The sequence below is a fragment of the Vicugna pacos genome, chromosome 12, assembly GCF_048564905.1.
Source record: "Vicugna pacos chromosome 12, VicPac4, whole genome shotgun sequence".
Lineage (NCBI taxonomy): Eukaryota > Metazoa > Chordata > Mammalia > Artiodactyla > Camelidae > Vicugna > Vicugna pacos.
In genome coordinates, this window is record NC_132998.1 from 61,182,336 (window position 1) to 61,198,963 (window position 16,628).

General features: G+C 53.0%; 1 protein-coding gene across 1 annotated transcript in view; it reads right to left on the minus strand.

Annotated features, from left to right (window-relative positions):
- The window catches only part of PACSIN2 (protein kinase C and casein kinase substrate in neurons 2), a 121,620-nt gene that overhangs the window by 6,023 nt on the left and 98,969 nt on the right, over positions 1-16,628 (minus strand). The window contains exons 3-8 of the mRNA XM_072973633.1: positions 13,238-13,394; positions 11,119-11,354; positions 9,144-9,299; positions 6,725-6,900; positions 4,567-4,687; positions 1,451-1,569 (exon numbers count right to left, since the gene is read on the minus strand). Of these exons, the coding sequence (XP_072829734.1) occupies positions 1,451-1,569; positions 4,567-4,687; positions 6,725-6,900; positions 9,144-9,299; positions 11,119-11,354; positions 13,238-13,394 (965 nt within the window). The remainder of the gene's footprint in view (positions 1-1,450; positions 1,570-4,566; positions 4,688-6,724; positions 6,901-9,143; positions 9,300-11,118; positions 11,355-13,237; positions 13,395-16,628) is intronic.

The following is a 16,628-nucleotide window of genomic DNA, read 5'->3' on the forward strand; positions in this document are numbered from 1 at the left end:
TGCCAGGCCCAGAGGGGACCAGAGAAACTTGACCCCAGCCAGGCCTAAGCGCTGACAGCCAGGGGCGGTGAGATGCAGTGACTGCAGGTGCTAAGCGTAGAACAAAGTGGTAAGGAAATAAGACAGGCCCCCAAGAGCCAGGTGCTCCATTGTGGACTCCGAGCTGACGGACCAGAACACCAAGTCGCAGGACGGGGCTCCAAAGGCCAACACTACCTCCTGCCTCCAAGCCCAGGGCAGCATGGCGTGGGCACTCAAAATGCTGGGTGGATGGCTCAGTCTGAGCAGGGAGGGGAGAGGAGGGAAGCAAATGCCTCAAATGCCAGCAGTGACCCCAAATGGCCATCAGTTTCAGGCCTGGCAAGGGGCACTGGGCCTAAGCCTGCCCACTGCCTACATCTGGACCACATGTCTGAGACCATCAGGTCCTCCTCCCTCCTGGCACTTTCTTCAGCTGACTTTGAGCGGGGTTGGGGGGGGAGCCAGTGCTGTGCAGCTGAATTTGTACAAGAGCCCTGGGCAGCCTAGCCTTCTGGGTCCCTGCCCCCAGTCACACAGGTGCTAACCTGACCCCTGGCACAGGGCTCACTGCTCTAGTCACCTGACCAAGCCCGCCTGGCACAGCAGCTGAATGATGATCAGCCACATCTGCCCAGGGAGCCTGGGCAGGGACTGCAGGGCCCAGGGCTACAGAAAGGCCCACAGAACCTGTGCTGGCCTTCCAAGGAAGCTGCAAGCCTGAGATGTATGCCCCGAGCATGGCTCGGAGGCTCCGGGCCTGGGGCCTGTGGGGCAGGCATGGCTTCCAGAGAGGGCAGCTCGCAGCTGCAGCTCTGTAGGGGACAGCAACACCTACCTGCTGGGGACTCTGAGGCCTCACCAGCACAACTTCCCACGAGGTTCTAATGATCTCATTGCCACCTCTGTGGTCCAAACTCAGTTTTAGCGAATGAGGTCAGAAATAACCAATGCTCTCAGCAAAGAGGTAATTTGAAAAAGAGTACACTTGGCAATGCTCCACCCTCAAATCGGGCCCTGCATACAGCATGGGGAAGTACAAACCTGGTTAGGACACCTGGGCCTGCCTGAAGGACACCAGTGACCATCACCTCCACCTGCCCGTGTGCACCTCTGGGGACAGGTAGTGACTAGCACCTGACGGCAGTTCCTGCCATCGCTTGGGGCCCAAAGCACGTTTGTGGCCCAAGCAGGCTCCTCTCTGGATCTTCCTGCAGCTCTGGCATCAGGTGGACTGATGACTCTCCCCAGAGATGCCCTTGGGCCGCTGCCCAGCAAAGCTCGGACACCCAGGGAGTGTCTGGAATGATGCCCCGGGCTTCCCTGCAAGGCCGCGCTGGGGAATCTCCCAGGTGTCCCAGCTGGGGATGTCCCAGCCGGAGCAGAGGACCCAGGGACCTTTCCCGAGGGCCCGAGGCTGCCCCGTGCCCACCTGCCAGGCTTGTTCTGCAGAGCCTGGTCGCCTGTCTGGTTGATGCCCATCAGGGTGACGCCATCACTCTTCTTCTTCTCTCTCCGGCTGAGTGTACGATTCAGGTCTGCAGACCACTCCTGGGCAACGGGCAGCGGGGGAGAGAAGTCAGGAAGTTCACTTGTGGCAGTCTGAAACACTGGCCAGCGAGCCAGCGGCCTGCCCCACACAGTGACATTTAGCCTCGCTGCCTCTGCTAGCCCGTTTCTGAGCAGACTTCAGGCTCCTGACACCCACCACGGACCACTCCTCACCATGCGAGGTGGGGCCTCCTCGAGGCCTGGAGATCAGTACCAGGCCCAGCTCCAGCCTGTGCTGGCCCAGCCTCCAGGGACGGGTGGATGATGAGAAGACTGGGGTTGACACTCAGGGGTCCTGCATCCCAGTCCCGGAGAGCCTCCCCGTCCCTGCCCCTGCCCCCGTGGCACTCAGTCTCTGGCCCCTCAGGCCAGCAGCAGCAGCCAGAGGCCTCGCTGTTTCCCCAGGTCTCCAAAGCAGACAGAGCCCACCCTCCAAAGGGCTTGGCCTTCAGTGCTGAAGACCCTCCCTCCTGCCCTGAACTGTCTGGTTCCCAGTGAGGAGGCAAGAGAGCTGGCTGCGGGGAATGAGCCCTGGATGCAAACAGAAGCAGGGGCCAGGGAGCTCCTCCATCACTGAGGGGGAAACCCATCCACTCGAGTCTCCGGGGAACGGCACCCTCCCCTGCCCCAGAACTTCCTCTTCCGTCGGAGCAGCGTGCTGAGGGCCAACAAAGCAAAGCACAGAGCTGATCTTCCTGAAGGTTCACTATTTTTCCAGCACGTGAACAGGCTTTTATCAACTGCACTGAAAACACTGGGAGAGACTTATTTTCCAGAAAAGCACATGTGCACACATGTTTAATGAATCCGTCCCCCACCCTACTTCCACCCATTATCTGACAACTTTAATGGAATTAACACTTGGTGTGACTGAGCCCACAGCTTTGCTCACGTGTAGTCATAGAATTTCAAGGCTGGAAACCATCTTAGAAACATCAAGTGTAACCTGCCAATTTGTCAGATGAGGGAACTGAGGCCCAGAAAGAAAAAGTGACTTGCTCACACAGAGTTGGCAGCAGATCTGGGCCCCTGTCACCTATTTGTATGTTAATTATTTTCTTAACTAAAATAAGTTGACTGAGAGCTCAGCTGAAACTTCAGAGTCCCCACAGTGGCCTTTTGAATATAAATCCGTCCTGATGGGGTGGCTTCCAACGGCCAACGAGATCAACACCAGGCCGACTGTGAAGGGAAGGGCCCACTATTATAATCTGGACAACAAAACAGCCTGTGCTAGGCTGCAGCCATGTTTTTTTAACAGCACATGCTGCCAGAACCAGAATACGGACGCTGCACGCAGACCCACGTGGGCTGAGCACACAACACAGGAGGTTTGGGATTCAGTAAGTTAGCCATAAAATAGAAACTTACTTCGTCCTTGTGGCATGGGAAAAAAAAATAATTTCATTAGAGAAAGGAAGTCAAGCAAGATCCTGTAAGAGCTGCAAGCACGTGTCACGTGCAGGGTCCCCAGCCTGAAGGGTCCACAGAGAGAAGGACCACCATGGGCTCTGACCAGGACACCCACCCCAGTGAGACTTCCTGTCAAGCCTTCCTTTCCAGACCATTCTGTTCTCTGGGTAGTGACGAACAACCCTAAGGGACCTGGGGGTTGGAGGGGGTGCATATCCCGGGGTTTCCTGAGCCTCTCCTGACAGCAACAACCACACCCCCCGTGGGGTGGAATCCAGCTGTGTGCACAAGACCCATCACCAACTCGCTTCTTCCCCGTGTGCCGTCACCCAGGGGAGGAGAAGCTGGGCTGTGTGCTTTCTCCTCTAGGCCCACTTCCACTTGGGAAGGCCTAGGGCCCCTGCTTTGTCCCAGTGCCTCCATGAAGAGACATAGCCTGCTCTTGGCCCCCCCGGAAGCAGATATCCTAAAGACAGTGTTGGGGGTGTGCTCAGCTGCAGGGACCACACTGTCATATAGAGAAGCTTTCTTGGGAATCAGAAAACAGAGGCACAGGTATGAGGACTAACAAAACTACAGGCTAAGACAGGGCCTGTGTGGTGGGCCCAGGGGCAGTACCCACTGTGGACCAGGTCACTGACCCCCAGCCACCGAGAAGCTTAGTGCTGTTATCATCCCATTTCACACATGGGAAAACTAAGTCACAAAAAGGGCAATGACTTGCTCAGCATCCCACAGCTGATACGTGGCGAGGCAGGATCTCAGTGCAGCCTGGGCTCTGGCAGCGACTGAGTCAGGAAAAGCCACGTGACCTGGGCCCAAGGCAGAGGGGGTCGCCTCCAGCGTCCTCCCTCAGGGAGGCAGTAGCCATGGGCGTGTGGGGCCCCTCTCAGCCCCTGCTTCACCACAAGACAGGAGACTGGTAGCCACTGCCTTCTCTGCTACCATCAGAGGGCCAGGTGGGGCCTGGGGACCCAGTTCTAGGGCTGGAAGAGTCTCAAGATTCCCCAGGCCCTCAAATTCTGCATATAAAGATACTGAACAGCTTGGTCCCACGAAAATGGGAAAGGGGAAAGTTAATCCTACACCAAAATTGGTTGAACTTATATAAGGAAATAAGGAGAAGACCCTCATGTGAAGGGTAAGAATGGCTACACGCTGGGGCCACGCTCCCCGTCTGTCCTGGACCAGAGGCTGCTGAGCTGGTGCCCTGGGCCCAGCGGGCCTGGAGTGCACTGTGCCTACTCCCTTCCTGGCTATCTCACAGGGTTGAGCGGGGAACCAGGGCTCCTGCATGTCCTGCAGCTCCTGGGACTCACCACGAAGGGAATGCCAGTGGCCAACAAGTGACCATCAGAGTTCTGAATGGGAAAGAACATTACTGCACCTTCGCCAGAGATTCAGAAGACCCTTCGGTAATGCCGCCTGAAGCTCCCCAAACGTTAAACATCCGCTTGGTTTCTCCGGCTGCCTCGTAAATAGGGCCCAGGCCAATGCTGCGTTGGAAGGAGAAAGCCTAGGACTTGACCCTGTGGGCCCAGGCCCCTCCCAGGACAGCGGGGCACAGGCGCAGACTCTTCTTACCTCAAACTGCGGCCAGTTCATGGACATGCCCGGCCCGTGGTTGGCTCTGAACCACCTCAGGTCCTCCACTGCGTCGGCAGCTTTGATGCTCTGCTCCAGGTCGTGGTAAATGTTTTTGTAGCTAAATCAGAGAGAAGTATGACTCTTTTGGAAGGAAGAGAAGGCCACTACTATCCCTGCCCAGCGTCTGGCCAAGCTGGCGCCATGGTCTGCAGCTACACTACAGTCAACTTCACAGTGCAGATCAGACACCCTGTCCTGGCTCAGCTGGACGGTCAGCTGGCCACGATGCACCCAGAAAGGAGTCAACAACAACCGTGGCATGGAAGCCACAGCTCCAGCTTCTGACAAATCAGCTTTAAATCAAACCAGGTGGCAGCAACTTGGCTTTGCTCTGTGTCAGATAATACAAAAGGTACCAGCATCTGGGCCACATGGGCCATCAACCTGTGTGGTCCCATCTAATCAGGTCCAGAACTGAGTGTCAGGGAAGTTCCCCTCACCCCTTCAGGAGAGCTAGAAGGCTTACACTCAGATGTGCAGGAGCAGTCCAGGAAGACTGCCTGGTGCTGTGGTGGCCACAGAACCTGCCAGCTACCTAGGGGACCTGCTTCTGCTTGACAGCTCAGAGCAGCTTGCCTCCCTACGAAGCCGACTGTGTCGGATGGGAGTATGGACCATGGCGGGTCCTGGTGTTCTCACTTCTAATCTGTATGGCTGGCAAGTCATTTACCTTCTCAGGGCCTTGGTGTCCTCCTCTGTTGCATGAGCATAATGCTACATGTTACCGGTTGAAAACTGTGTACTCCAAAAAAGATACGTTGAAGTCCTAACCCCAGTACCTCAGAACGTGACCTTACTTGGAAGCAGAGTCTTTACAGAGGTGACCAAGTTAAAATGAGATCATTAGGTTGGGCCCTAATCTATGGGCACCTTTTTATAAAAAGGGGGAAATTTGGACACAGAGACAGTGAGAGGATGGCCATGTGACTGGAGTGACGTGTCTCCAAGTCCAGGAAGGCCAAAAAGTGACGCCAAACACCAAAAGCTGGAAGAGGCAAGGAAGGATCCTCCCTAGGGAAGAGCTGCCAGAGGGAGCGAGGCCCTGCTGACACCTTGATTTCAGACCCACAAGAGAATAAATGTCTGTTGTTTGAAGCTGCCCAGGTTGTGGAGTCTGTTATGGCAGCACTAGGACACCACTGCACCACCTGCTCCCCAGACGGGCCGGAGGACTAAGCGAGGAAGCGTGTCAGGCGAGGACAAGCGCTTCCACGAGGGGTGTCACACCACACCTGGAAGAACCTGGCAGCCCCAGCCAGCCGTGCAGCCTGGGCAAGTCATTTCAATGCGTCCAGCCTCAGTTTCCTCAACAGTAAGGTGGGGGATGATGCCACCTATTTTATAGACACTCATAAGATTAATTAATTGGAGCAGAATAGCTGTACAATGATGGTTGCATTTGAGTTTTTTATACTAGAGGGAGACAAAAGGAAGGTAATCTCCTATTAACAACAAAATTTGACCTGTGAGTCATTTCTAAATGGCTCTGTTATATGGACGACAGAAGTCTAGGTCCAGGGTGAGCCCAGACCACTGCCCTGATGAAGGGGTCATGGGACCAAAGAGGAGGAAAGTGCAGAAGAAAGATAATGGCTTCCGTGTTCCATTCAGAACTGAGTCCCTGAGGGTCTGTGCTTCTCGAGGGCCCTGAACCACTAAAAAGTCAAGGAGCAAGCTGGTGGCCAGTTGCTCTGGATGGAAAGGACCTCATAAAGGTCCTCAAAGTAAGCCCACACCAGGGGCAGGGTGTGCCAGCCCAGGAACTGCTGGAGTCGCTCCCAGGTTGATTTCAAACATGCAGCTGTCTCTGGTCCGAGCCACGGCCCTCCCTTCCTGCCCAGACGCAGAGGACTGAGCCTGGGGCGGGCAGAGTGTGGCCAGACACCGTCTGACTCAGGCCAGCAGTAGCTGTTCCAGGCAGAGGGCACTGCACAGCTGCAGAAAGACTTGGCCAAAGGGCCCTCCCTGGGCAGGAGAACTTAAGACCTCCTGACAAGCACTACCACTCGACAGCTGGGGAGCCCAACCGACCTCTGTCCAGAAGCAGCTTTCCACTGACTCCATCAGGACTCACTTCCCACTGACGTGCACTTACCTGGCCATGTTCGACAGGTCTAGGTGCTTCTGAACCTCCAGCAGAACCTCCCGGAAGAAGCGCAGGCGCTTCTCCTCAAACTGCTGGCACTGCTCGAACACCTGCTCCATGCCCTCCATGTACTGGGGGGTGCTCTGGCCCAGCTCCTTCAGGGACTTCTCGTACTTCTCTTTGGTCTACGAGAAAACCCACGCACACGAGATGCAGCCTGGCTCCCTCTGAGCAAGAGCAAGCAAGCGAGCCCGGCTCCGCACCACCCTGTTTGTCACCCAGCCACTGTCCCTCTCTACACTTCTAACCCATCAGCATCCAGATGGTGACAATTCTCAGGTGACGATATGAAGTCCGACACTTTGGGTGACCCCACATTCAAGGAGCACCCTGACCTATTTCCTTTGCACCCTAAATTCCTCGCCAGAGGACTCACACCCCACCTCTGCTCCTGAGGGGCATTCCCACCCAGCCTGGCCTGTGGAAATATTTGGGAAGCAGCCCCCAACACCCTACACACGCAGGCCTCCTGGCTCATCTTGGGTGTCCTCTCCACCACCAGTGTCATCCTTAAGGAAAGCTTCTCAGGCCTCCTCAGATTCCAAAACATAAAGAGCATGAGCTCTGGGGTCTGACAATTCAAGTCCCGGCCCCTCCACTTCTGAAATGTAAATCATGCTCCTGGCATCTGCCAGGCCTCTCAGCTGGAGCAAGACCCAAACAGGCAGACGCTGGGGAAGGGCCGGTCACTCGGAGGATCACTGCCTCGCTGTTCCCCGTTCACGTTACACACACATGTCCTCTCTCCCCTGGGGACAAGCTGTCCTGGGTCACCCTTGAGCCTTGGATCTTGCCCACAGCAGCAGTGGCTCAACAGCTACCACAGAGGCAAGATCACAAGGCTTTAAGCACCAACCAGACCTGGGGCCAGATCCTGGCGCCTCTCTTTTCCTGGAGCCTCACTCTCCTTCCCAGAAAGCGGAGAACTTTCACTGCACAGTGTTCTGGCCCAGCCCCAGTCCTAGGGCAGCTGCAGGTGGTAGGGAGCTGCTCCCCAAGGGGTTGTGATGCTTGCTCTAAGCAACGACCTCCCCTCTCCCACCTTGCCTTGCTACGTGACGACAGCCGTGAGGAGCAGTGGAGAGGGCATGGGCTTTCACATCACTGGGCAGCACAGGACTGAACCTCTCTGACCTTCGTTTACCCAGTCACAAAACAGAGATGCCACCACCTAATTCCCTGGGGCTCAGTGATGCTTGTCTGAGGCCTGAAAACGTGGGCAGGTCGTGATGCACCAGCCCGGGACGCCTGTTTCCCCAGTCGGCGTCTTGACCTGTTCCTGAAGCCCAGCTCCTTTTTCTCCAAATCCAGCCTGGGACTGTCTTCTGCAAACACTGCAGCGGGGCAGGCCCTTGACAGTTGCAGCCTCCAGCCACCCAGCGCTTAGAACAGAGCAAAGGAGGCAGGTGGGGCCAGGGGCCAAGGTGGGAGCCAATTAAACAGGCCCAGATCCTTGCTCCCATCAGCCCTCACTTCCTGGGAACTTTCAAATTACAAGACGCTGTCTAGTGTTTAAATCCTGTGATTCAGACCTGCCTGCAGAATCACTGCCTGCATCTGTGGAGCCCGTGACAGTTTACACGATCATCCCATTTGATCTCACTGATCCAGTGCGGCAGAAAGCCTTCCCCCTTCACAGCAGAAGAAACTGAAGGGTACCCAGGACGCTACATTGCCTGTTTTCCATCTTTTCTTGACTGAAAGGCCCTTTCCCACCACCCATGAGCTCCCACAGCCTCTGCCCACACCCCTTTGGGGGCCCTCACTGCCAAGGCTGCTGGAGAAATCCACCCCTTCCCAGCCCTCAAGTTCCTTATGGTCACAGGGCACAGGCTTTTCAGCGTATTCTCCCACCTCCACCCCTCCTTGGAGACTCCCTTCTAAACCAGCCGTTTTGGTCCTCCACACCTCTGCCCTCCCCTCCCAGGCTCTAGAACCTTCTACTAGTGGCTCCCCTATCAGCAATGTCCCAAACTCCTTACTTTGCCCAACTTTCAAGGCCATTGGCAATGTGGGCCTCATAACTTTCCATACCAGCTCATCGTCAGCTCCCTGCTGTTGACCCTCACAGCTCCGCGTCCTGCACAAGCTATTCCTTCCTGCCTCCCTGCCTGCAGCAACCCCAGCCGCCCCACCACCTTGTTCCTTGGGTGCGGGAATCACCTGGTCCCCTTGCCTGCCTAGCCCACGGCTCTGCCCCAGTCCTGAGGTGGGCACAGATGGCTCTGGTCAGGGCAGGAATGTGTTTTACTGATGCAGCCGTCTATCCACCCATCTGACCAAGCGGCAACAAAGGTTCACTATGTGCCAGGAATGTGAATGGGCGAGGCGTGTGCTTTCAACACGCAACAAGAAGTGCACAATTTACCTTAAGAACGTCTTGCTTAGATTTTTCTACTTTGTCTTGCAATTTCTTAAGCTGTTCAGGGTTGAGGGATGGATCTGCCTTGCTGTTGGTTTCTCGCGATATTGCCAGCTTCTCTTCTTTGCACGCCGCGTGGTACGCTTTCTTTGCTGCTTCTACCTACAGGGAGAACGAGTTCCTGAACATGAAAATCCTCACCAGGGGTTACAGACTAGGGGAGTGCTTGTGCTGCCAAGAGGGGAGGAAAGAGCAGGTACAAAGCTGTACGTTCAGTATAATCACAACTAGTTAAAACAGGAGTTCACTCAACAAATACTGACGGAGTGCCTGCTTCGTGGTCAGGCACTGTTCTAGGCACCAGGGGTACAGTGAAGACAGCCTGGCCTTCCAGAGCTTACTGTGTAGCTGCAGGAGGCAACCACAAGAAACAATGCACAGAGTAAGTTAGGAGGTGATTACATGCCCAAGAGGAGAATAAAGCAGGGAAGAGAGGCAGGTGCACTGGGGTGGTCGTACGTAGACTGGCTGGAGAAAGCCACCCAGATGGCACGGAGCTGGGGGTGAGGGAGGTGTGGCTGAGGGAGGAGAACGACAGGCAGCTGAGACCTAACACGAGGGGCGGTGGTGTTGGGAGGCAGGGCTATAGGCCACCTTGTCGGTATCTTTTAATTACTATTTACATATATATACCCATACACACACACATATATACAGATGCACATATATATGTAATTTAATAGAAGCTTCATGCTTAAGCCAAAGGCACAGCTTTCATTCTAAAGAAAGGTGAGTTTGTAACTGAGGCCTCATGAGGGGGAGAGTGTCCTTACAAATGGGGCCAGGGACAAGAGGGAAGACGAGAGATGTGGCAAAAGCCAAGACAGAGAAAAGAAGGGAAGCCTGCTGTTACAACCCAGAGATGGAGGCCTGTCCTGGGTGATTCTGAGAAGGAGGAAGGCAGTGCAGCTCCTGAGAAAAGCTGTGGAGGGGGCGGGGGTGGAAGGAAGCAGCATGTCTGCCCCTGAGAAGGGGGCGGGCCAGGCTGCTGGCAGGGGTCCCGCGTGTGCTGAGGGCTGGGGTGTAGGTATGACAGCCTCCGGCTAGCCAAGGCTGGGTGAGACGCAACTGTTTCTGTTGCTGCTTTCATAAAAATGAGTATCAGTATCACTGCAAATTTGAGAGAAAAATCCATACAAGAGAAAGAATAATTTAAAATTACCTCCTTTACTAGTCCGAAGGGACTTCTAATAGACAGTTCCCGAGGGTTGGGGGAATCATTGTTAGTGGTTAAAAGTTTGGGTTTCCAATCTAGGACATTAATGACCAGTCCCCAGTGCTACCAACAGCTCTTCTAAAACTGTGCTACTCAAAATGTAGTCCTTAGACCAGTGGGAGAAGCATTACTTGCGAGATAATAAGACTGAGCATTCATGGGCCCCATTGCTGACCTACTGAATCAGGATTTCTAGAGGTGGGGCTGGGAACCTGGGTTTTAACAAGCTGCTCAAATTTAAGAAGCATAATCTATAATATAGATTTCTGTAATAGTTTAATATAATTTCTATAATCGTTTAATCTTAGATAACCTTTGGCAACTGTAGATTTAATATTCTTAATAGACCAGAAGGTTCGTGACATGGAGTTATCAAAAAAAAGAGAGAGCTTGGGTTTTGAGCTCTAAGCCCTGTGTGTGGTTCTAATCCTGTTTCCAGGACTGTAAAATGGGTTGATGAAGATCATGTAAAGAAGGCGTATAAAGCACTGAGCGTCTTGAATCTGGGTAACATTGGCCACCACAGGCTTCGGGCCTGAGGGGTGGCCCTTTCTCCAGCAGCTGCGGCATCCTGTGCCTAAAGCAGAGGCAGGAATTCCCGGGGGTGAGGGAGGCGCTGCGGCGGGCGGGGGTGGGGGGGCGGGGGTCAGGCTGCAGCGAGAAGCTGGCTGCGGGGGCAGGGAGGGGCCTGCGGGAGGGCTGCACCTCTTTCAGCTTCTTGGCCCAGGGTTTCTGTGCCTTCCGAAAGCCATCTTCGGCCTCCTTGGTCTCCTTGAAGCCTCCCATCATCTGCTTGTGAAAGGCCTCCTTCTGCCAGTTCTTGATCTTCTCGAAGTCCTCATTCATCAGCAAGGCCTTCACCTCCAGGTGCAGCTCACTCACCTTCTCCGCCTCGGACATGACGGCCACCCAGGCCTTCTCCACCGTCCCGTACTGAGGCCCTGGCACAGGAGAGAAGCCGGTGGGTTACAGGGCACTGCGGCCCGGACGGGCCTGGGGGAGTGGGGGACCTCCTCTGCTAACCTCCCTGAGCTGTTAGGATGGGGTTTAGGCCGGCAGTCTGGCTGCCTGGCTGGGAAGTTTCCTTTGGTTGTTTTCTCTTGGTGCTGTTCCTTTTTTAGTTCCTGGGATGAAGAAAAGAATAAGGAACCGAAGCTGGATCTGCTCTGCCGTTCTTTTGTTAGAGAATTTGAGGGACTGCCCACATTTCCTTTTTGTAAAGTCACTGAGCTCTTTAAAAACTCAAATTTCTTCATCCTGGAAGTTTTGATTTGCTTAAGGCTGGCTAGAGAAGACGAGGTCTTCTAGAAGAAGTGAGCAGACCTCTGCCAGGCTGCTCTGAGCCCACCCTCTCGGGCTCCTGCTGGCCCCTGGCCCTCCTCCTCTGGGTCACAAGTACACGCAGAGCCCAGCTCACAGCAGGACCCCAGAACTGCTTGTTGAATGAAAGACTGTCTCCTCAGCAAATGGAAGCCCTGTCCTGGGGAGGAAGGATAGGAAGGGACAGGAATCTGCTCTGGCCCAGATGGGACTCTCTACACAGTGGTGAGGGGGTGCCTGAGTCACCTCACTCACTGTTCTCAGGAAGAAAGCCCATAATCGGGCCTGTCATTTTGCTGAGGGTGTGACATGGCTTGGCATGAGGTGACAAAGGAGAGACAGGCTACACAGAAGCTGAGGAAGGAAACGGGAAGACCCAGGGCTGCCCTCAAGGGACAATGATAGAGAGGCATGGGGTGGGGGTGTGAATAAACATGGAAGGTTAGCCCCTCTGAACCTCTAACCCCTCATGTCTACAAAATGAGCAGCTCCCTGTACTGCCTAGGTCTTGTGGCAGAATCCACAAAGTGAGGATGAACCTCATGTTCTGAATAAACAGAATGGACAGCACTGACAGCTGGATCCTGAGAGGGGATTCAGGCAGGTGGAAACAAGTAACACCAGCTACCGTTTACTGAAGGAGCTGGGCCCTTGCCAGCCACTCCTTGCCCATGCAAGGCCACCCCACTCCCTGGCACCTGCTCTGTACCACGGCTCTGTGCTGAGCCCCACAGAAAACCCGTTTCAGCATCAGGGAAAAGACCAGCAGCTGGTCCAGACCCAACTGAAGCTGCCTGGGGGCCCTACCCTGCACGACCCCTTGTCCTGGCCTGGCTTCCCCAGTCGTCTCCTCTGAGGACAACCAGTCATGGTAGAAAAGCCGGTCCCCAAACACACCCTGAGAAACCCCCATCAACCCGCTTCTGTCCCAGGAAATCCCGTAATCAATCAAGGTCCCCTCTGCTGCTGGGAAGTGCATTCTGAGCACAGTCTGCATCCACAGCAGCACTGTCACTGAGCTCTTGAATCTTTTGAGTGTTTTGCTGGGGAGGAAGGGGAGGCAACACCTGCATCATACGACACCTGCAGTAATTCCTGATAAAATTCAAAATTAGAAAGCCTGCCGATGTCACTTGTTACATCTGACTTGTTACATGTCTTATCTAATTTGTTACATGGCGAAGCTTACAAATAAACAGTCAGTGTCAGAAACCACTGCACTGAGCAGCAAGGCCTCTGACTGGATAGGAGCCTTCTCAAGTCTGGGCCCTGAAGGCTCTGTTCTCCGTTAACTCACTGTTCCCAGATGGGAGTCCTGCATCCCTAGGAAGGGGGAGGAAGCTCCCGCCCACTGTCTGTGCTGCTGGGTGACAAATTACAGCCCCCCAGAACTGCGAGATAAACTCCCACCCCAATCTTCCGAGAGAGGAAGCCAGCCCAGAGGGGGTCGATGATTGGACCTAAGCGCCTAGGGCCGAGATGCACCGCGCGGTGGCCTCCCTACCCTTGTCCACAAGCTGCTTCCAGCGCCGGGCCCACTCGGTGAGCTGCTGCGCGTACGCCTTCTCGATGCGCGCCCGCTCGTGCAGGCAGTTCATGAGGTCGCTGCACAGGCGGTGGCCATCATCAATCCGCTTCACGGTCCGCTTGTAGTTCCCGACCTAGAAACAGAGCCACACTGTGAGGCCCCCACACCAACCCCGCTCCTGGGGCTCACGCCCCTCCCATTTGAAAGGCACCCTGCATTGTTACTGACAAGCTCCCACTTTGATTACTGGCAGGAACGTACAACACAGTGATTCGGAGCTTCTCAATTCCACGTGGCCAGCATCCATGCTCTGCCCCGTGGGTCAGGGAGGGGAAAGGCCTGTGAGGAAGGGCTCTGACAGAGGAAGCGAGGGGCTGAGGGCGCCCAGAAGGGCCTCTCACGCAGACTGAGGGGCCAGGGACAGCTTCCCAGAGTAGGTAATGTATAACTAGAGAGACGGAAAACAACAAAAACAAAAATAATTTTTTTAGTAACTCAGATTAAATAAAACAATCTTCTAATAAATAATTATAGACTTGGCTAAAAGCCTTTTGATCATCACTGGAATAAGCAGGTTCTCAGGTGCCCACTGCTTTGACGTCGTCACATCCTGGATTATTGTTACTTCCCAGTTATAGTAATAAATGCTGTTTCCCACATACTGAGCACTTGCCACGTGCCAAGCACCACAGTGGGTTTTTCACACCTCTACATATTGCCACTGCCCTAATGAGTAGGAATAATTGTCCCCATTTTAAGATGAGGAAACCAAGGCTTAAGGAAGTTACAGTTTTTGCTGAGATCCCACAGTCACAGTCATAGAGGCTGGGATGCAGCTGAAAGCAATTTTTCAAATGGTTCCAGGTAGGAGTCATGATGGAAAGCTCAAATTCTTATTTGCTTTGACAAGGGCCAAGGTGAGATTTGACCATTTTTTCTCACATATGAAAGGAGAGACTAGCTTATCTAAATTATAAATAATAAAAGGGTAATTGAAAAAATATTAGTGGCTAACTTGGAGTGAAAATCAGCGTACAATGTTTCATTCTTTGAGCTGCTAATTAGAAAGGACACCACATAGCTGAAAGTGGAACAGCCAGAGGAAATACGACAGAAAAAAACGATCTACTGTATTTTCAACTCTTTCCTCCTCCTGTCTTCAAAAACTGTAGTCACCCTTCTGTCGCGTTACCATTTCTGTAGGTCTCTACCTGGCTGATCACTCTCACATTTTCTGTTTAGAGTCAATCTGGAAGCTCCTAGAGAACGGAGGACTACTGTCCCCCTCTACAGAAAACGGTGCCGTTCTCGCTCTGCGGTGCAGCCTGGCTAATTCTGACCTATGAACAGTTCAGGGAGTTCAGACTACCACGGGGGTTCCTCCCCTCCTGAGCTGAGGTAGGCACAGGGAGAAGAGGCTATAGTGGGCTGGAAGGGAGACAGTGCAAAGGGACAGAACACATGGAGAGGAGCATTGGGAGAGAAAGGGACTCTACTCTCTCCAGGAAGAGCTGTCCCGGAGGCCAGAGCTCTGGACAGGCTGAGATGACCCCACCCCCGTGGGAACAGCGAGGACTCTGGGAGGTCAGGTAGCGTGGGTGGCCTTCTCCGAGGTCCGTATGACTTCCAGCAGGCTTGCTGAAGTGTATAAACAGCTCTCCGGCCCCATGATCAATCATGGTTCCCCTTCACAGACCCTTCCCGCCCAGGTTGGCCTGGCTGTTTCCCCAGCGAGGAGAGCAAGTCAACAGCTCACCAAAACACAGCAGCTGAACTGAGCTTTCAACCCCATCCTCCAGTGGCCCCTTTTTAAGGAAGGAGAAAGCAAGCATTTCACAACCAGTTAGAAGTGACATCACATGCTCACTTCCTTTAAACTAAGGCCTTGCCGTCATTTTGAAGTTACAGCAGAATGAAAAACGCACCCAGCACAACACGACAGTATTGCTGAGCCGGCGGCAAGAAGAGCTAAGAGAAGCACAGCCCGGCTCAGACCTGACGGTTGATGTGAAACCACGGTGTAGGTCTGGTTTTCATCTCACTGTTACCAGCGTATTCAGACTGGTAATCAATATCAGAATACGTTGGCTCCCCAGAAACCCGCCTAGCTCTCTGAATTTCGAAACCCTTGAAAAAGATTTCAGGAAAAGGAAAGGATATTTCTTAACAAGGTACATGTTGGTACAAAGCATCAGCACATACTGCAGTTCTCATTCACATTTAAATGAGAACTCTTAAAAAGCAGCAAAGAATACGAAGGATGTTTCTGGAAGCACATGTTTTAGGTTTAAATGCTGGTACTGCTGGAGCCAAGGGGGAAAGGGAGTGCTCATGACAACAGGCACAGAGATGCTCCAGCAACATCCACCCTGCTGTCATTTGCTCAAAGAAAAGCTACATATGGGCTGTGACAGATCATCATTTAGTCCACACACAGTGACATTCATCAGGTGTCACTCCTTCCATCTCCATAAACCACCCAGTGGAGGAGCATGTGGCTTTCCCACTCCCTGAATAAGGCGCCGGCAATCATCCTAAGAGCAGAGCCACTGACGGCCATTTTTCTAAATTGAGATATAATCTATATAAAATAAAAATCACCCTTTCCAGGTATACACATAGATGAATTCAGACAAATGTATACTGTGTATAACCATCACCATATCAAGGTACAGAATATATCTACCTCCCCATAGGGTTCCCTTGTGTCTTCTTGCAGTCAATCTGCTCTCCACACCGCCCCTGGCAACCACTAATCTGATTTTTGCCCCTTTTCTAAGATGTCCAGGATAAGTGGAATCACACAGTACGTAGCCTGGCTTTTGTGACTGGCTCTGGCACTTACCATACTGCTTTCAAGCCTGGTCCATGTTGTTGCCTTATCAGAAGTTCATTCCATTTCATTGCTAAGTAGGATTCTATTGTATGGATATACCATCATTTGTTTACCCTTTCATCCTGGGACATTTGGGTTATTTTTGGTTTGGGGCAGTTATAAATAAAGAAGCTATAAACATCACCTATCGGTCTTTGTGTGGACATACGTTCTCATTTCTCTTGGATAAATACCTAGGAGTGGAATTGCTATATGGTAAGTGTATGTCTAACTTCATAAGAAAAAAATGGCTGTACCATTTTGCATTCTCATCAGAAATGTATGAGTTTTAAAACTGGTTTGCATTCTCACTACCACTTGGTATTGTCACGGTTTTTTTTCAATTATTTTAGCCATTCTATTTAGTATATAGCAATATCTCATTGTCATTTTATTTTGCATTTTCCTAGTATCTAATGATACTGAGCAACTTTTCTTGTTCCTATTTGCCATTCATGTGCCTTCTTTTTTAAAACTGAGGGATAGTGACTG